This window comes from Drosophila tropicalis, unplaced genomic scaffold (assembly GCF_018151085.1).
Source record: "Drosophila tropicalis isolate 14030-0801.00 unplaced genomic scaffold, ASM1815108v1 contig_573, whole genome shotgun sequence".
Lineage (NCBI taxonomy): Eukaryota > Metazoa > Arthropoda > Insecta > Diptera > Drosophilidae > Drosophila > Drosophila tropicalis.
In genome coordinates, this window is record NW_027173049.1 from 1,462,112 (window position 1) to 1,482,798 (window position 20,687).

The following is a 20,687-nucleotide window of genomic DNA, read 5'->3' on the forward strand; positions in this document are numbered from 1 at the left end:
TAGGGACTACTATGCTGTTTTTGAAGTTTTGAGAGATATGAGAATTAAGAATGTTCTTATACAGTTTTATTTTTGGTGATCCCCAGCTTTGGTGCCAGCTATTAAAGTCTCCGCATATTATGGTATTAATGCTCGGGCTACCAAACATATTTTGTAAATTATGTTTGTTGAATTGTTTATTTGGTGGGATGTATGTGTTTATAATTTGGATTTTATATTTAGAATGAAGGATTATTCCAACGGCATCGAAATCATTATTTGTTCTGAGCGAGCCATATTGGAGAGATTTGTGGATTAGCATAGCTACTCCTCCATGGGAATTATTTGATGAGTTTTTGTGAATTATTGTGAAGTTAAGTGGGATAGGGATATTATGTTGGGAGTGGATGTGGGTTTCTTGAAGGCAGATAATTTTTGGGGTAACTGCCTTTATCATTATTTGTAGTTGGTCGTAATTATTTACGTAACCATTGCAATTTCATTGAATTATTATTATCATTACCTTTAAAACTAAGTATGTTATTTATAAAAATTTTACGACTTTATTAGTTGGTTAGTTTTACGTTGAAGTTGATTTTGTAGTTTGTCAGATTTGTTTTTAGCTTTTAGGGGTTTGGTAGAAGAAGGCGCTACTACTTCCACTTCACCCATTGGATCTAAATATAATGCCAGACGCCTAATATTTTATGGTTTTCTATAAATGGGTTTAAGCTTCGAATTTTACGAAAATTGAAGGCCACCTTTTGATTCGAATTCATATTCGATATTTGTATATTAACATTTTCCGTCGAAGGTTCCTGCGAAAGACGCATATTTCCCTGGAATCCCTCATTGCCAAAGTTGCCTCCGCCTTGGTTAAAGTTGCCCTGCTGACTGCTGCTTGGGAGCAATCTGCTCCGCAAATTGCTAGCCAAGCTGCTTGTTGCGTTTCCCATATCTAAAATAAAACGAAATCTTTTACAAAACGAAAATTATTTAAAACAATGTATGTACTTACTTCTTCTTAGACAGGGCAAAATGTAACGGGAAAACTTTCGGTGATGGGAAAATTTGTAGTTGGAAAATCGATAATTTTCGATAGCGTCCACATCTCTAAAAACTGAAATTAACACAATGTGAAGGAAAAATGGAACGAAACAAAAATTTATTTTGTTGTTCTAATTAGGGATTAGGACGAACTCCATAATTAGATCCTTTGAAAACTGATTGGGATACTAATGAAACGAAAAAGTCTTCTATCAATAGACTAGAGTAGTTTATTTGGAATTGAAACAGGAATAGAATGGAATGGTTTACATATGTACATATGTACATATGTACATACAAATATTTGAGAAATTTGCATTACTATTATTTTGAAAATGCTTTACTGAATCGCAATTGGTCTCAATATGGGACAACTATTAAATTTGCTTATAAAATGAAATAATCAAGGAATTTTAGAATTTAAAATTATACTTAAATGTTTCGTTTTATTTATACTTTACTCCAATTTAAGTAAGAAGAATATTTACAATTTGTGTTATTGTAAATCACAATTTTTTTCATATCATTTTTATTAGTATTATTTCGAAAGACGTTTCCTGAACACATACCACTGTGTGCACCGCCTTTTTGCTGTTTTTATATGTGAGATATATATTTTACCATTATCTTATTAGGTTTCCTTAACCCCAAAAAAAGAAAGTAGGTTGGTGCTGCTAGCAAATCACTTGTTACCAAGGAGGTGCAATTGTGTAGGTTCGGTCGGACCCCGCGTGGGTTGTTCTTTTTTTATACTTCTACTAATTAATATATATATATATATATATTTTTTTTCGTCTTTTTTTTTTTCATCCTATAAAACCATAGGTGAAAAGTCAAATAGTGACCTTTTAATTGTGAGTAAATGAAAAACAAGAATTTCATAGGGCAATTAAGTATATATAAAAAATATATGATACGTATATACAAAATGTATATGGGTTCGAATCCTAGTGGAGAATTTATAATTTTTTTTATTACACGCATTGTTTTCATATGCATATATAAAAGAAGTAGAGGTTCAAATCCTGGCGGAGGCAATTGTTTATTTTTAATAAAAATTTTCTTTTTTTGCTTCTAATTTCTTTCTCATAATAGAGAAAGCTGTTGTTTTGCAATAGTGCGATTGAATTTGTTTTGTTAATTATTTAAATAAATTACGAAAAACTATTATTGGTATGATACAATGGTGCAAGTCTTATTTGTTTGCTGCAAATTTGTTTCCACTTGCACAAACATACATACATATGTATGTACATATATGTACATATAAATACATTACTACAATTCTCCCTTAAATGAAAAAGACAAATTTAACAATTACGTATTTCATTAAGTTTATTCATATTTTGATGTGCGTAAAGTTAGCCACACTGTTAATGCCGAGTTATCCACAACCCTCTGTTAACCCACTGTTATTTTTTTTGAATTTTTAATTTTCAATTTTTCAGCTATTTATGAACATTTTTTAAAGAAATAAAGTTTAATATTATAAAAAATACATCAATCTACTGTTTTTATTCACTTTTGGGGGATTTCGAACATTCTATATATATACAATTTGTCTATGAAAATGGGTATTTTACGTATTCGTTTAGCACAGCTCCAAAGGCACAGCTCAATGACAATTAAATGCCAGAATTTTCCCCAATTATTCATTTATATCCCCAAGAAATTTCAATAAAAACGTGTGAACAGTTTTCGAGAAAATTGCATTTTTGTTGACTACCCATGTTTTTCCCCATACAAAATATGCCAAAAATATGCGCCAACTTTGACGAGTTGCACAAAATTTCCAAGAACACAGCTCAATGGACATTAAATGCCAGAATGATTAATGGACTTTTAGGAATATGTGCAGAGAGTTTCATTGAGAATGTGTGAACAGTTTTCGAGAAAAATGTAAAAATATATGGGTACTTCGATGAAATAAACATTTTTTGAGCAAAAACAATTCGCCTCAATTTTCTTCTTCTTCCCCTTTTTATTTCGCCATACAAAATATGTCTAAAATATGCGCCAACTTTGGCGAGTTGCACAAAATTTCCAAGAACACAGCTCAATGGACATTAAATGCCAGAATGATCAATGGACTTTTAGAAATATGTGCATAGAATTTCATTGAGAATGTGTGAACAGTTTTCGAGAAAAATGCATAAATATAAGGGTATCTCGAAAATATAAATTTCGCTCTAGCAATTGCAGTTCGCCGCTCGATTTTGATCCGCTCGACGCAATTTGAGATTCGCCGCTGAGCTCTCTGCTTCTTCCCCCTTTAATTTCGCCATACAAAATATGCCTAAAATATGCGCCAACTTTGGCGAGTTGCACAAAATTTCCAAGAACACAGCTCAATGGACATTAAATGCCAGAATGATCAATGGACTTTTAGAAATATGTGCATAGAATTTCATTGAGAATGTGTGAACAGTTTTCGAGAAAAATGCATAAATATAAGGGTATCTCGAAAATATAAATTTCGCTCTAGCAATTGCAGTTCGCCGCTCGATTTTGATCCGCTCGACGCAATTTGAGATTCGCCGCTGAGCTCTCTGCTTCTTCCCCCTTTAATTTCGCCATACAAAATATGCCTAAAATATGCGCCAACTTTGGCGAGTTGCACAAAATTTCCAAGAACACAGCTCAATGGACATTAAATGCCAGAATGATCAATGCACTTTTAGAAATATGTGCATAGAATTTCATTGAGAATGTGTGAACAGTTTTCGAGAAAAATGCATAAATATAAGGGTATCTCGAAGATTTAAATTTCGCTCTAGCAATTGCAGTTCGCCGCTCGATTTTGATCCGCTCGACGCAATTTGAGATTCGCCGCTGAGCTCTCTGCTTCTTCCCCCTTTAATTTCGCCATACAAAATATGCCTAAAATATGCGCCAACTTTGGCGAGTTGCACAAAATTTCCAAGAACACAGCTCAATGGACATTAAATGCCAGAATGATCAATGCACTTTTAGGAATATGTGCATAGAATTTCATTGAGAATGTGTGAACAGTTTTCGAGAAAAATGCATAAATGTAAGGGTACATATTTGTTCAGCAAAGGCAAGTTGCCGCTCAGTTTTGAATTTCGCCATTCAATAGAGTGGAATAGGGGGACTATGGCACATATGGTGCCGATGAAATAGTGGGTTTTGCACTGTGGTACACGACTGCAATAAAAACATGTTATTTTTTTTATAATAATATTAAATATTTTTATGTAGGCTTTTCTTCAAAATATGAATAAACTTAATGAAATACGTAATTGTTAAATTTGTCTTTTTCATTTAAGGGAGAATTGTAGTAATGTATTTATATGTACATATATGTACATACATATGTATGTATGTTTGTGCAAGTGGAAACAAATTTGCTGCAAACAAATAAGACTTGCACCACTGTATCATACTACTAATAGTTTTTCGTAATTTATTTAAATAATTAACAAAACAAATTCAATCGCACTATTGCAAAACAACAGCTTTCTCTATTGTGAGAAAGAAATTTGAAGCAAAAAAAGAAAATTTTTATTTAAAATAAACAATCGCCTCCGCCAGGATTTGAACCTCTACTTCTTTTATATATGCATATGAAAACAATGCGTGTAATAAAAAAAATTATAAATTCTCCACTAGAATTCGAACCCATATACATTTTGTATATACGTATCATATATTTTTTATATATACTTATGTGCCCTATGAAATTCTTGTTTTTCATTTACTCACAATTAAAAGGTCACTAGTTGACTTTTCACCTATGGTTTTATTGGATGAGAAAAAAAAGACGAAAAAAAAAATATATATACATATATTAATTAGTAGAAGTATAAAAAAAAAACAACCCACGAGGGGTCCGAACCTACACACAAATTGCACCACCTTGGTAACAAGTGATTTGCTGGCAACTCCAATCTACTTTCTTATTTTGGGGTTAAGAGTTGTCCTTTACAAAATAACAATTTTTTTCGTATCATTTTTATTAGTATTATTTCGAAAGACGTTTCCTGAACACATACCACTGAGCACCGCCTTTTTGCGGTTTTTTTTAAGGGGAAAAAAAAAAATTTAACAAAAACTTATTAAGGTTTGTTAAACCCCAAAAAAAAAAAAAAGGGGGGGTTTTGGTAGCAAATCACTTGTTACCAAGGCGGTGTAATTTGTGTGTAGGTTCGGACCCCGCGTGGGTTGTTTTTTTTTTATACTTCTACTAATTAATATATATATATTTTTTTTTTTCGTCTTTTTTTTTCATCCTATAAAACCATAGGTGAAAAGTCAAATAGTGACCTTTTAATTGTGAGTAAATGAAAAACAAGAATTTCATAGGGCAATTAAGTATATATAAAAATATATGATACGTATATACAAAATGTATATGGGTTCGAATTCTAGTGGAGAATTTATAATTTTTTTTATTACATGTCGCATTGTTTTTATATGCATATATAAAAGAAGGAGAGGATTAAACCCCGGGGGGGGAAATTTTTTTTTTTAAAAAAAAATTTTTTTTTTTTTTTTTTTATTTTTTTTAAAAAAAAAAAAAAAATTTTTTTTTTTAAAAAATAATTTTAATTTTTTTTTTTTTTTTTTAAAAAAAAAAAAAAAAAAAAAAAAATTATAATAAAAAATAATTTTAATTTTTTTTTTTTTAAAAAAAATTTATTTAATTATAAAAAAAAAAAAAAAAAAAAAAAAAAAAAAAAAAAAAAAAAAAAAAAAAAAAAAAAAAAAAAAAAAAAAATAAATATTTTTTTGTTAAATGCTCATGCATATACCGAAACCAGTATTATAGTATCGATTGTTAGTAATAAGTATCGATTATTAGTAATAAGTATCGATTGTTAGTACTAAGTATCGAGGTTAGCGATAAGTTCTCGATAGGCACGAGACGGCGTCGCTCTCTTTTCTTCCGGCCTCGAAACGAACAAGACGTCTGCGGACAAACCAAAATCAAATCCAAAAAAATACTAATTAATCTTTATCGTTTTTGTTAAATAAATAGGTTGTAACAACTCAGAAGTGGGATGACCACCCGAAGAGATTCATATTTCGGGACACGGCAGACCACACGTTCGTCATCTCGAACGGCTGCCTCCACGCCCACCGCTGCGGATGTACCCACTGCGGTGACTACTGCTAAAGGAACGGCGGCCACTGGAGCCGCCGCGGCTGCGCCTGCCGCTGCAGTACCGAAATCTGCTGGGCCAACGACTGAAACACGCGCCTCTGCGAATCCCGTTGCGGACACACTCGCCCCTGCCGGGCTCGCCGCTGCGGAGCCAACTGCCGAAACACGTGTTGTTGCGGGTCCCGTGGCTGACACACTCGCCCCTGCCGGGCCTGCCGCTGCTGGGCCGGCTGATGACACACGCGCCCCTGCGGGTCCCGTTGCTGCCATAACCGCCCATGTTGGGCCAACTGTTGGCATGCTCGACCCCGCCGGGCGAACTGCTGCTAGACGAACCCCTGCTGGATCCGCCGCTGCCGCATCCGCCCCTGCCGGGCCCGCCACTGCTGCATCCGCCCCTGCTGGGCTAACGGCTGCCGCATCCGCCCCTGCCGGGCCAACGGCTGCCACATGCGCCCCTGCCGGGCCCGCCGCTGCTGCATCCGCCCCTGCCGGGCCAAAGACTGTCACATTCGCCCCTGCCGGGCCCCCGCTGCTGGCCCCCCCCCCCCCGGGGCCACGGGCTGCCACATGCGCCCCTGCCGGGCCAACGGCTGCCACACCCCCCCCCCGGCGCGCCCCCGCCGCCGCCGGGCCCGCCACTGCTGCATCCGCCCCTGCCGGGGCCAACCGCCGCCACATGCGCCCCTGCCGGGCCCGCCGCTGCTGAATCCGCTCCTGCTGGGCCAACCGCTGTCACACTTCGCCCCTGCCGGGCCCGCCGCTGCTGCATCCGCCCCTGTTGGGCCAACGGCTGCCACATGCGCCCCTGCCGGGCCCGCCGCTGCTGCATCCGCCCCTGCTGGGCCAACGGCTGCCACATGCGCCCCTGCCGGGCCGGCGGCGGCCGCACCCCCCCCCCCGGGGGGCCAAAGGCTGCCACATGCGCCCCTGCCGGGCCGCCGCTGCTGCATCCGCCCCCCCGGGGCAAAGGCGCCACATTCCCCCCCCCCGGCCCGCCGCTGCTGCATCCGCCCCTGCTGGGCCAACCGCCGCCACATGCGCCCCTGCCGGGCCCGCCGCTGCTGAATCCGCTCCTGCTGGGCCAACCGCTGTCACAATCGCCCCTGCCGGGCCCGCTGCTGCCACATCCGCCCCTGCTGGGCCAACCGCCGCCACATGCGCCCCTGCCGGGCCCGCCGCTGCTCAATCCGCTCCTGCTGGGCCAACCGCTGTCACACTCGCCCCTGCCGGGCCCGCTGCTGCTGCATCCGCCCCTGCTGGGCCAACGGCTGCCACATGCGCCCCTGCCGGGCCCGCCGCTGCTGCATCCGCCCCTGCTGGGCCAACGGCTGCCACATGCGCCCCTGCCGGGCCCGCCGCTGCTGCATCCGCCCCTGCTGGGCCAACGGCTGTCACATCCGCCCCTGCCGGGCCCGCCGCTACTGCATCCGCCCCTGCCGGGCCCGCCGCTGCTGAATCCGCTCCTGCTGGGCCAACCGCTGTCACACTCGCCCCTGCCGGGCCCGCTGCTGCCGCATCCGCCCCTGCTGGGCAAACCGCTGCCACACTCGCCCTTGCTGGGCCAACTGCCATCATACGCACCCCTGCTGAACCAACCGCTGGCATATTCGCCCCCGCCGTAACCGCTGCCGCCTCTACACTCGCCGCCACTGCTGTACCCGCTGCCACTGCTGTACCCACCACCGCTGTACCCACCACCGCTGTACCCGCCGCCGCCTCTGTACCCGCTGCCACGGCTGTACCCGCTGCCGCCTGTGCACCCGCTGCCATGGCTGTACCCGCTGCCACTGCTTTACCCACCGCCGCTGCCACTGCTGTACCCGCCGCCGCATCTATGACTGTGCCTGCCGCAGCTGCCACATCCGCTGTGCCCACTGGCTATATAGCTGCCATGCGGGCTGCGGCCTCACTCGCCGCACCCGTTACGGGTCCCGACGCGGACCCATGGGAAGGGATGCCCGCTCTAGTGCCTTCCGTGTCGTCAGCCGAGGCCGCCCTCACACCGGCCGCTTCCGCTTCTCCCAGCTTGGATGAGCAACTGGTGACGCTGCGGAAACAACACGAGTTGCTGCAGCTACAACAACAAATCCTCAAACTGCAGCAAGGGATGGACGAATTCCGAGCACCGAGGCAGCAAGTCAGCGACGTGAGTGTCATCGAGAGCATGGTGGCTCGGTTTTCAGCGGATACCGCGTATGATGTAAAAAAATGGTTGACCGACCTGGAGGACGCATTCGAAATCCTGCAGCTAAACGATCGCCTACGTTTGGTCGCATGCCGGCGTATGTTAGAAGGGACGGCGGCGGTGCTGCTGCGCACAGTGTCGGTGCACAGCTACGAGGAGTTAAGGGCAATCCTCTTGCGAGAATTTGGACGCTCGCGCAGCACGGAGGAGGTGTATCACGCTCTGCGGAGCCGGCGCATCAAGGCCGGCGAGGGATGTCTACGATTTGCGATTGAAATGCAAGAGATTGCTATGAATGCTCCGATTCCGGAGAATGAGCTGGTCGATATGATTATCGATGGTTTGCGGGACAGCTCCACTCGAGTCGGCATGCTGTACTCAGCGCGGACAATGGCGGAACTGAAGCCACTCCTGGAACGCTACGAGCGCATCCGTGTACAGGCTGTCGCCTCCAAACAAAGCAGTAGCGTGAAGGCGCAGCCAGCGACCAATGCTGGAAACAAATCGGTTGGCTCCCCCATGAGTGAAACCAGATGTTATAACTGCTCGGGATGGGGGCACTACAAGAGTCAATGCCCGAAACCAATTCGACCCCCGAATTCGTGTTTTAAGTGTGGCATAGTGGGCCACATCTACAAGAACTGCCCGTCTCGGATCGGTAATGCCACCAAGACCACTGCTGCCGCCGCTGCTGATGACTCGGGAGATCGAGTAGACCATCTACAATGGGTGAGTGTCGCTTTTGTTTGTGATGAAGTGCAAGATAGGAAATTTATAGATATGTTTTCTCTCCTTGATTCGGGCAGCCCTAAAAGTTTTATACGTTACTCTGAAGTCCCTTCCAACTGCCGTCTTAGACCCCATAAATTGAACTGCCGTGGGTTAGGAAACAACCAACTTATGTCATTAGGCCAAGTCCAGTGTAGGATTAACCTCTGCAACACACAGACAATACATACGTTTGAAGTCCTGGCGAACCAAGCAACTGAACTGCCGATGATCATAGGCAGAGATCTCCTGTATAAAAATAATATTAGACTCTGTAAAATGAAAGAACTGAAATATAAAAAAGAATCATTGATACTCATGAACAAACCGACTGAATGTATAAATCCAAAAGTTATTGCTGTTCTGAAGTCTTTTAATATATTGAGGAAAGAGCTAGCGGTACTACCGCACGACAGGAATGAGATTGTGTCTGCCGAATTGTTGTCTGATTCTCCCCTTCTAGAAACTTCTGCCGTACCTTCGGAAACACTAAATGATGCACTCATGACGATAAATGCCATTGAGCTCCCGGCTGTCAGTGAGTTAGATTTTGATATAGAGCCCACGTTACGGGAAGAGCAAACCGCAGCCCTTAAGTCTATTATTTCCACTTCATACGTACAGGTTAATCCAGATTTAGTCAAGCCCATGAACTATGAGATGAAAATAGAATTGACTAGCCAAACTCCGATTTTCTGCCGCCCCCGCCGTCTGTCGCACCACGAACGCATCGAAGTGCGGGAGATTTGTGATGATCTCTTGAAAGCTGGCATCATTCGCCACAGTAGTTCTCCTTACGCTGCCGCTATTGTCCCTGTCCGGAAAAAGGACAACACAATGAGGAAATGTGTAGATTACCGGCCGTTAAACAAAATTACAGTTCGAGATCATTTTCCGATCCCTCTGTTAGATGATTGCATTGAACATCTGGGTGGCAAGTCATTCTTCACTATCCTGGACTTGAAGAACGGTTTCCACCATGTGAAAATGCACCCAGACTCGATCAAATATACTGCCTTTGTAACCCCTGATGGCCAGTTTGAATATGTACGTATGCCCTTCGGACTTTGTAATGGTCCCCCCGTGTTCGCTAGATTCGTTTATTTTGTCCTTAAGAAATTTATAAACCAAGGTCAACTAGTGATATATATGGACGACATCCTAGTCGCATCGCATGACTTTGAAACCCACCTTGAGATTCTGAAGGAAATATTGTATGTGTTAAGAGTGAACGGGCTAGGCCTGAAGCTGACCAAATGCCGTTTTGCGTATAGGGAATTAGAGTACTTGGGCTACTTAGCCAATGCCGCCGGTATCACGCCCAAACCAGCTCATATTCAGGCGATACGGGATTTGCCCATCCCAAGAAATGGCAAGGAATTAGAGCGTTGCTTAGGCCTATTCTCATACTTCCGCCGATTTGTATTAGGTTTCGCTAAGATTGCGTGTCCGCTGTCCCGATTGTTAAGAAAAGATACCCCTTATGTCTTCTCCGAAGAATGCCTGGAAGCTTTCCGAACACTGAAGTTGAAATTGATCGAATCCCCCGTGTTATCTATTTACAACCCGAAGTTTGAAACAGAGTTACACTGCGACGCTAGTTCAATTGGTTTCGGAGCAGTGCTCCTCCAGAAACAAACAGACGGTAAATTACACCCAGTGTCCTACTTCTCTAAGATGGCCTCCGCCGCTGAATCGAAATTGCACAGTTATGAGCTAGAGACGTTAGCCATCGTATATGCCTTAAAACGTTTTGAGACATACCTTAAATTCATTCCGTTCAAAATTGTGACCGATTGTAATTCCCTTGCGCTGACACTGAGAAATGGTGGACATTCCGCCAAGATTGCTCGCTGGGCCCTGCTGTTGGAAAACTATAACTACACGATTGTACACCGCTCGGGGGTTGGTATGCCCCATGCTGATGCTCTAAGCAGAATAGAAACTGCCGCCTACGTTGACGATCTAAACCTCGACTTCCAGCTGCAGTTAACCCAGAACCGGGACCCTGAGATTGTCAAACTCCGAGATGAGTTGGAAAAATATGAGATAGCGGATTTCGAACTGCGAGATGGAGTAGTGTACCGCCTGTCCTCGACGAGTGTACCCCAACTTTATGTCCCTTCCGAGATGATAAATCATGTCATACGAGTAGTGCACGAGAAGCTTGGCCATATGGCCACGGAGAAATGTTGTACACAGATCAAGAAGCACTACTGGTTCCCGTGTATGAAATCTTATGTTAACAATTACATTAGGAATTGCCTCAAGTGTATCTACTACTCCGCGTCCGCCTCGGACCACCGTGTCACGTTACATAGTATTCCGAAAGTGCCCCTTCCGTTTGATACCGTTCATATCGACCACCTGGGCCCCCTTCCGTCCATACGCTCTAAGAAAAAGTATCTTCTAGTTGTCATTGACGCTTTTACTAAATTCGTGAAGCTGTACCCTGCCGCCACGACGAATTCACGCGAAGTGTGTCAGGCATTAGAATCCCAGTACTTCGCCAATTACAGTAGACCCCGCCGAATCATCAGCGATCGAGGTACCTGCTTTACTTCCTCTGAGTTTGAAGAATTTCTGAAGGCCAAAAATATAATTCATGTGCTGAATGCCACTGCCTCACCCCGGGCTAACGGCCAAGTCGAGCGGGTTAACCGTGTTTTGGGCCCCATGTTGGGGAAACTAACGGAACCCGTGGACCACGCAGATTGGGTCCAACAACTGCCGAACATAGAGTTTGCCCTGAATAACTCTGTCCACTCCACAACCAAATTTGCCGCTTCCGTACTTCTATTTGGTGTTGAACAGCGAGGTGTGGTAATAGATGAATTAACCGAACGATTGGGTGAGAGAACGGAGGAGGTCGATGCCTCAGAGGTAGACGTCCGGAGATTAGCCTTTCGTAACATTGTTAAATCCCAGGAATATAATTCGGAATATTATTCGAAGCATCACCCCCCCGGCCGTTAGTTTTGAGGAAGGGGATTTCGTAGTTATTAAGAATGTAGACACTTCGGCAGGCACAAACAAAAAGCTTATCAGGCGATATCGTGGTCCGTATGTGGTTCATAAGAAACTTCCGAATGACCGATATGTGATCCGGGATGTAGAAGGTTCCCAAATCACCCAACTACCATATGACGGGGTCCTAGAAGCCTCCAAATTAAAGCTATGGGTTGCCCCTGATCAAGATTGCACTTCTGATAACCAAACAAAGGCGACACCAGCCCCGTAAGGTTCTTATTTACCCCCCCTCTAGCTGTTAACTATTGGAATCGAGGTCGATTCCTCGTCAGGACGGCCGAGTTGTAAGATTCCAATTATTTACAATGTCTGTTAAATGCTCATGCATATACCGAAACCAGTATTATAGTATCGATTGTTAGTAATAAGTATCGATTATTAGTAATAAGTATCGATTGTTAGTACTAAGTATCGAGGTTAGCGATAAGTTCTCGATAGGCACGAGACGGCGTCGCTCTCTTTTCTTCCGGCCTCGAAACGAACAAGACGTCTGCGGACAAACCAAAATCAAATCCAAAAAAATACTAATTAATCTTTATCGTTTTTGTTAAATAAATAGGTTGTAACACTCCCTTAAATGAAAAAGACAAATTTAACAATTACGTATTTCATTAAGTTTATTCATATTTTGAAGAAAAGCCTACATAAAAATATTTAATATTATTATAAAAAAAAAAATATTTTTTTTTTGAGGGGGGGCACCCAAGGGCAAAACCCACTATTTCATCGGCACCATATGTGCCATAGTCCCCTATTCCACTCTATTGAATGGCGAAATTCAAATTATTGGTAAATTTTACTGAGCGGCAACTTGCCTTTGCTGAACAAATATGTACCCTTACATTTATGCATTTTTCTCGAAAACTGTTCACACATTCTCAATGAAATTCTATGCACATATTCCTAAAAGTGCATTGATCATTCTGGCATTTAATGTCCATTGAGCTGTGTTCTTGGAAATTTTGTGCAACTCGCCAAAGTTGGCGCATATTTTAGGCATATTTTGTATGGCGAAATTAAAGGGGGAAGAAGCAGAGAGCTCAGCGGCGAATCTCAAATTGCGTCGAGCAAATCAAAATCGAGCGGCGAACTGCAATTGCTAGAGCGAAATTTAAATCTTCGAGATACCCTTATATTTATGCATTTTTCTCGAAAACTGTTCACACATTCTCAATGAAATTCTATGCACATATTTCTAAAAGTGCATTGATCATTCTGGCATTTAATGTCCATTGAGCTGTGTTCTTGGAAATTTTGTGCAACTCGCCAAAGTTGGCGCATATTTTAGGCATATTTTGTATGGCGAAATTAAAGGGGGAAGAAGCAGAGAGCTCAGCGGCGAATCTCAAATTGCGTCGAGCGGATCAAAATCGAGCGGCGAACTGCAATTGCTAGAGCGAAATTTATATTTTCGAGATACCCTTATATTTATGCATTTTTCTCGAAAACTGTTCACACATTCTCAATGAAATTCTATGCACATATTTCTAAAAGTCCATTGATCATTCTGGCATTTAATGTCCATTGAGCTGTGTTCTTGGAAATTTTGTGCAACTCGCCAAAGTTGGCGCATATTTTAGGCATATTTTGTATGGCGAAATTAAAGGGGGAAGAAGCAGAGAGCTCAGCGGCGAATCTCAAATTGCGTCGAGCGGATCAAAATCGAGCGGCGAACTGCAATTGCTAGAGCGAAATTTATATTTTCGAGATACCCTTATATTTATGCATTTTTCTCGAAAACTGTTCACACGTTCTCAATGAAATTCTATGCACACATTCCTAAAAGTCCATTGATCATTCTGGCATTTAATGTCCATTGAGCTGTGTTCTTGGAAATTTTGTGCAACTCGCCAAAGTTGGGGCATATTTTGTATGGGGATATAAAAAGGGGAAGAAGAAGAAAATTGAGGCGAATTGTTTTTGCTCAAAAAATGTTTATTTCATCGAAGTACCCATATATTTTTACATTTTTCTCGAAAACTGTTCACACATTCTCAATGAAATTCTATGCACATATTTCTAAAAGTGCATTGATCATTCTGGCATTTAATGTCCATTGAGCTGTGTTCTTGGAAATTTTGTGCAACTCGTCAAAGTTGGCGCATATTTTTGGCATATTTTGTATGGGGAAAAACATGGGTGGTCAACAAAAATGCAATTTTCTCAAAAACTGTTCACACGTTTTTATTGAAATTTCTTGGAGATATAAATGAATAATTGGGGAAAATTCTGGCATTTAATTGTCATTGAGCTGTGCCTTTGGAGCTGTGCTAAACGAATACGTAAAATACCCATTTTCATAGACAAATTGTATATATATAGAATGTTCAAAATCCCCCAAAAGTGAATAAAAACAGTAGATTGATGTATTTTTTATAATATTAAACTTTATTTCTTTCAAAAATGTTCATAAATAGCTGAAAAATTGAAAATTAAAAATTCAAAAAAATTAACAGTGGGTTAACAGAGGGTTGTGGATAACTCGGCATTAACAGTGTGGCTAACTTTACGCACATCATATTTTGAAGAAAAGCCTACATAAAAATATTTAATATTATTATAAAAAAAATAACATGTTTTTATTGCAGTCGTGTACCACAGTGCAAAACCCACTATTTCATCGGCACCATATGTGCCATAGTCCCCCTATTCCACTCTATTGAATGGCGAAATTCAAAACTGAGCGGCAACTTGCCTTTGCTGAACAAATATGTACCCTTACATTTATGCATTTTTCTCGAAAACTGTTCACACATTCTCAATGAAACTTTATATATATACATATTCCTAAAAGTCCATTGATCATTCTGGCATTTAATGTCCATTGAGCTGTGTTCTTGGAAATTTTGTGCAACTCGTCAAAGTTGGCGCATATTTTTGGCATATTTTATATGGGGAAAAACATGGGTGGTCAACAAAAATGCAATTTTCTCGAAAACTGTTCACACGTTTTTATTGAAATTTCTTGGGGATATAAATGAATAATTGGGGAAAATTCTGGCATTTAATTGTCATTGAGCTGTGCCTTTGGAGCTGTGCTAAACGAATACGTAAAATACCCATTTTCATAGACAAATTGTATATACATATATAGAATGTTCGAAATCCCCCAAAAGTGAATAAAAACAGTAGATTGATGTATTTTTTATAATATTAAACTTTATTTCTTTCAAAAATGTTCATAAAAAAGCTGAAAAATTGAAAATTAAAAATTCAAAAAACTTAACAGTGGGTTAACAGAGGGTTGTGGATAACTCGGCATTAACAGTGTGGCTAACTTTACGCACATTGTTTTTTGTATTTTGCCTAATCGAAACTACTATATCATTATAAATTGTCCACTAAATTTGTAGCAGTAAAATATACTTAGTTTTTAAAATGAATCCCCATTCGGCACACAACTATCATTCAAAAATTCGAATAAATAAGACTTCGAATTTATGCAGTATATGGACGTACGTTTATCTGGATCACCACGACAAGAGGAGTTCAAATAGGTGCGTCTGATTAGTTCAGTGCAAAGTCCTAGGCATCTTACATATCTCGCGCTTAGCTATGTAAATCGGATTTTATTCGTTATTTTCTAATCGATTAGCAATTATTTCATTGTTGAGTATTCGTAAACGTTTGTTCAAGATCTGCTGTCATAAAAATAATTATCGTCAGAAATGTTTTTTTCATTATTCGAGTACTCCAAAAATAAGTTAAGTCCCTTAAGCTTAATTCAAATAATAAGCTATAAGTCAAAATATGATCGAAATCAGATGACTATATCAGACGCTACATGAGTGGCAATACTACGGGCTTAGTTTGCGGGCCGTTCCTTTTCAGGAAATCGAATTTATATAATATTCAGTGTATTCAGGGTATACCAACTTCGAAATAGCCCTTTGGTTTTATAATAAAATATATTATAATATACAGGTTACATATAATAATAATAATTATTATTATTTAAAACTGTAATGAAGTTGCTTAATTTTCCAAATAAAATTGCAAATAACTGTAACAATTTATGTTATGTTAATTTTGTACAATTCCTAATTTAATTTATTTTAAAAAAAGATATTGTTATATTATAAGTTGTAAGTAATTTGCTTCTATCACTTCATCTTTTTCTGGTGCAGCAGATGTTTTCTTAGAGCCATTTGTTTATCGCGGAAGCTTTTCTTTACTTTAGAGCGTGCCTTGTGCCTTAACATGCCAAAGTTTTTCGTCTTCCGCTTCTCTTTATTGGTCTTGGAGCAGTGTTCGTTGACTCGACCATCTTTCCAGCCAAAACGTTCACGATCCTGCCGTCCAGCCTGCACTGTTTCCAGTCGCGAGTCCTTATCGTGTTTACGCTTTTTGTATATCATTTCAATGTTGTTAAGTTTAACAAATTCACTGCGATCCTGCTCCAGCGGACGCTTACGGGCATTGGTAACGGTCTTTTTCAGATTTGCGGCATTGATGCGCTTAAAGTCCTCGTCGGTGAAGATACGGGTTAACGCCAACTCTTGAGCAGCCTCCTTTTGGTTCAGCATTTTGATTTCAGATGATTTGTTTTTCTTCTCTTTAGAAGTGGATGATTCTGGGTCGCTCTCGGCGGCTTCGTCAGAGCCTGATTCCTCATCATCATTTTCTTCTTCACCATCCTCGTCATCTTCTTCATCGCCATCGTCATCCTCATTTTCATCATCGTCATCTTCATCCTCATTTAACACTCCTTCATTGTCGCTGTGATCCACCTTTACCCATTCGCCATCATTGGAGTCAGTATCCTCGTCACTGTCTATATCTATGGTCTTGGAGTTCTTCAGCAGTGCCTCTGCTCCCAAAACAGTGTCATGGACTTCACGCTCTCCGTATGCTCGAACCTTCCGCTCAGCTTGTGCCTCGGTCTGTCGTCCACGATCCTTTTTGTGCAGCAACGCCGGCAACTGTTCTCGGTAAAGCGAAATCAGAGATCGAGCCGCCATCATCACAGACTTTTCTTTATATGTTTTATACATGGCGAGATCTTGAAGCAGATCCTGGCCCATGGCCAATGGACAACGCATGCAAATCTCCCTAGTAGCATTCAGACCGATTGCCATGACGTCACTGGAGTTTCGCTCAGTAATAAAATTGTTAGCTATTGTCTTTAGAATCGGCTCGACAATGTCCCCTGGAACAAGTTCATGTGAGGCCTGAGCGGCAAATTGCATTACTCGAGTGACTTGCCGCTGGTGCGGCTGCAGAAATCGGGTTATATAGGGATAATACCCAAAGAGAAACAGTTCGTGGATACCAATTAAACGTGAGATGACATCCAAATGCATAAGCTTGACTTCGAAGCGCTCGTTGGAGCCCTGCAGCTGCTTGAACAGACCCTCAGCCATGCCTTGAGGATTGTGGATCAGATGGATGCCCGAAAAATTGAAAGCCGGAGCATTCTTCTTCTTCTTCTGCGCCTTTACGGCCTGTTTTTTGATCTGTTGCAGCTGCTTCTGTCTTTTCTTGGTTTTCTTGGTCACACGATTGGCCATAATCGCACCCTTTAGATCAATTTCCTTTTCACTATCAGAACCGGAGCCTTCCTCATCCTCTTCATCGTGACCTAGGAAGAATTTTAGCGATGTGACCAACACTTTGGTTACCTTGGAAAAGCAGCCCACTGTTGCAATGACATTCACAGTCTTCGGGTCATTCCAAATGTTTTTCTTGTACAACTCTATCATAATGTCGGCAGACATCTTAGCAGCCTTGGGATTGGCATCTTTAAGCATTGAGTACATAAAGTTTTGAAGACTCTAAGCAAATAATAGAATAATAGAAAAAGATGTCAGGTGATTAACTATTTATCCTTACCGAGTTCAGCTTCATGTCTTTGTGCTTGGCATTCATGTTTTTAATGTCCGTGACTATATGCGTTTGTAAGAAGGTACGTAGATTCTTGTCCTGGCAACGCAGCAGCTGGAAAAACAGCTCCAAAATGTCCAAAGCCGGCACTAAATTCTTATTACGCAGCAAGATCAGTGCTTTGACAAAGCAATTTCGCATGGCGGGATCCAGAACAGTGGCATAGTTTCGAAGTTGGTCGGCCAAATGCACAGGAAACTCTTTGCACACCTCTGGATAACACTGTGCCACCTGGGCAATGAACATCACAATGTCATCCAGCGATTTGTTCTCCTCGCTGGGATTGAGGGCGAATACGCCAAGCAAACTGAGGAAGTGCTGGTACTGAATGTGAAACTCATCGCTATACGATTCGGGGTCACGTTTAATCAGGTTCTGCAACTGGGGAAGATTCTCCGGTAGCTGATTGTTATTAACACGCACCATAATGGGCGCAGTTGAAAAATTATTGTGCTGGATTTATTTTGATTTGCACGTGTGTCCGCTAGACTCGACAAACAATCGATGGTTTTTTTTTATCGATATCGATAAGCTTAAATTCATTTCACTTGCGCTAGAGATGAATAGGACATTTTTAACCATATCTAAAAATCTCCAATTTTCAGAGTGTTTGTTATGCTTAATATATGAAGCTAAAGACTACATTTGCAATTACGCGATAACAGCGCTTAACAATACTTTCGAACTCAAATTACTGAGAAAAATCTTTAATTTCAAATACACATTAACTTGTGTAAGCCATTGTAATACTTTTTCGCTGTGTCGTAAACGAACTATTTTTTTACAGCCAGATTTGACGGGAAAGAAGTCAATTTGGCAGCTCTATCACAGAGTCCAAATTCATGGAGAACTTCAAAGATTTAGAAGATGGAGAGGTAAAATTACTATAATATTTTGACATTAAGTTGCTAATTTGCAATCTTTAACTTCCTTAGTTATCAGAAAGCGACGATGATGAGATCTACACACCGTTACAACGCCCACCTCCCTCCGGCACGGCAACGGGCGGCGGGAGGGTTTTGGAGACAGGTGCCAGGATATTAAGCCAACAAATACAAACTCCCCTGGACGATGATTCACAATCGAACAGCGATTCCTCGTCGGGTGAATCCTCCGAAGAAGCCTGCATCAAGAAGCTGCGCACCGATGGCCAACATAATCGAAAAAGACGGATAAAACGAACGGTAATGATGCGAGTACCGTTTAACACCGCCGAATCTGAAATGCAACCAAGCCGGACACGGTTTAAAAAGTATAATGTATGGACAGCTGCTCTGCAGGAGGAAGCCTTAAGTGAAAACATGCGCGGGTGTGACGTTACGCGCAGCAGCAGTGATCGCAATGTAGAGAACTATGACTTTTCACTAAGATATCGACTTAATGGAGAAAATACGTTAAAGCGTCGACTCTCGAATTCCTCAGAGGACGAGGAGTCCTCGAGTCATCCAGCCAACAAGCGAGGGCGTTTGTCCACCCGCCCACCAGGAGAATATCCTCATAGGGGACCTGTAAAAAGTCGGCTCGGACACCGTTCAAGAAGAGGAACATCCTCCACCAGCGGTGGATCATCGGATGCCTCTTCTGAGCCCCGACACATACTAGATCTCAACGAACTGGCAGGACGTGACTCCATCGATGTGGCCAAAGAAATGGCCACCAAACTGTATGAAGAAAAGGACGAACTTATGGGTAAGTAAAGCCATGATTGATGATTCAATTGATTAATCTATTTGTCTGATCAGTACGCATAGTTGAGCTTCTGGGCATAGATTTATCACTGGAGTTGTATAGAGAAACACAGCGCATCGAGGCTGACGGGGGGTATGATGATCAAGGTGAGTTGCTAAAAGATATTGATTTCAGCAGCTTCTTAGTTTCATTCATTTTTAGAATGGCAAACGTAGACGTACACCAGGTGGTGTATTCCTTTTTCTATTAAAGCATCATGATAATATTACGCCAGAGCAACAAAAATCCATCTTTAAAGAGGACCGCCAGAGTTTGAACAAATCTCGCAAACAGATAGAAACACTTATGCGTGATCGCAAAGTTGAAGAGCTAAAAATATGTCTAAACAAACAGAGCACCGATTTGCCTTCATTGAACTCACGGAAGGAACATTATATGCAGGGCGATGAGTTGAGCAGTAAGAGCCAACCGGGCAATTGTAAGTGTCTAAATTAAAAAACGTTTGTATGTACATATATTTACATGGTGAAACTCTTTGAACTGCAGTATCGAATCCACCGCCGTCGCCAGTAGGCCTAGAACAGGGTAGCAGTCCTGAGTATAAGACCCATGGAATCAACATTAATCTAGTGGACCATACGGAACTGCCATCAACATCCAAAGCCGCCACTACTACAAAAGGGCAGCATCTGGTTAGCTACGATGATGATTTCCTAGATGTGAACTGTGGCGAGATGGACTTTTTTAAAAAGAGTATAGCGCTAAGCGTTACTTGGTAAATTATGTATTGTGCGTTAGATTTTTTCTACTGCATATCTTATAGCTAGACCCATAATTGTACAATTAAATAAATGCATAGAAAATAAGCACTTTAGAACTGGAGTTTGCGATGCTAAAAATCGATCCAAAGCCAATTAAAGCACCAGATAAGGCTTTTCCTAAGAAATCTGCATTTCATTTTGGGTTCAAACCATT

General features: G+C 41.7%; 4 protein-coding genes across 4 annotated transcripts; 2 read left to right on the top strand and 2 right to left on the bottom strand.

The window, feature by feature from the left end:
• Nucleotides 1–6,016: 6,016 nt before the first annotated feature.
• Nucleotides 6,017–6,424, bottom strand: LOC137575477 (uncharacterized). The gene has a single exon (XM_068288057.1). It carries the CDS (start codon nucleotides 6,422–6,424, stop codon nucleotides 6,017–6,019), a length of 408 nt encoding a protein of 135 aa, XP_068144158.1.
• Nucleotides 6,425–7,076: 652 nt separating this feature from the next.
• LOC137575478 (microtubule-actin cross-linking factor 1, isoforms 6/7-like) lies at nucleotides 7,077–9,437 on the top strand. The gene is made up of 2 exons (XM_068288058.1): nucleotides 7,077–9,071; nucleotides 9,149–9,437. The coding sequence occupies exons 1-2, from the start codon at nucleotides 7,077–7,079 to the stop codon at nucleotides 9,152–9,154; spliced, it is 2,001 nt and encodes a 666-aa protein (XP_068144159.1). The 3' UTR covers nucleotides 9,155–9,437.
• Nucleotides 9,438–16,167: 6,730 nt separating this feature from the next.
• On the bottom strand, nucleotides 16,168–18,523 carry Mys45A (SDA1 domain containing protein Mys45A). The gene is made up of 2 exons (XM_068287997.1): nucleotides 17,973–18,523; nucleotides 16,168–17,914 (listed from the first exon to the last, which is right to left on the bottom strand). The coding sequence occupies exons 1-2, from the start codon at nucleotides 18,447–18,449 to the stop codon at nucleotides 16,244–16,246; spliced, it is 2,148 nt and encodes a 715-aa protein (XP_068144098.1). The 5' UTR covers nucleotides 18,450–18,523; the 3' UTR covers nucleotides 16,168–16,243.
• Nucleotides 18,524–18,738: 215 nt separating this feature from the next.
• On the top strand, nucleotides 18,739–20,581 carry Phax (phosphorylated adaptor for RNA export). Its single transcript, XM_068287785.1, is given in 7 exon segments — nucleotides 18,739–18,756; nucleotides 18,811–18,898; nucleotides 18,959–19,712; nucleotides 19,766–19,839; nucleotides 19,841–19,858; nucleotides 19,914–20,190; nucleotides 20,259–20,581. Coding segments are annotated over 6 exon segments (1,389 nt in total). The 5' UTR covers nucleotides 18,739–18,756; nucleotides 18,811–18,865; the 3' UTR covers nucleotides 20,492–20,581.
• Nucleotides 20,582–20,687: the final 106 nt, after the last annotated feature.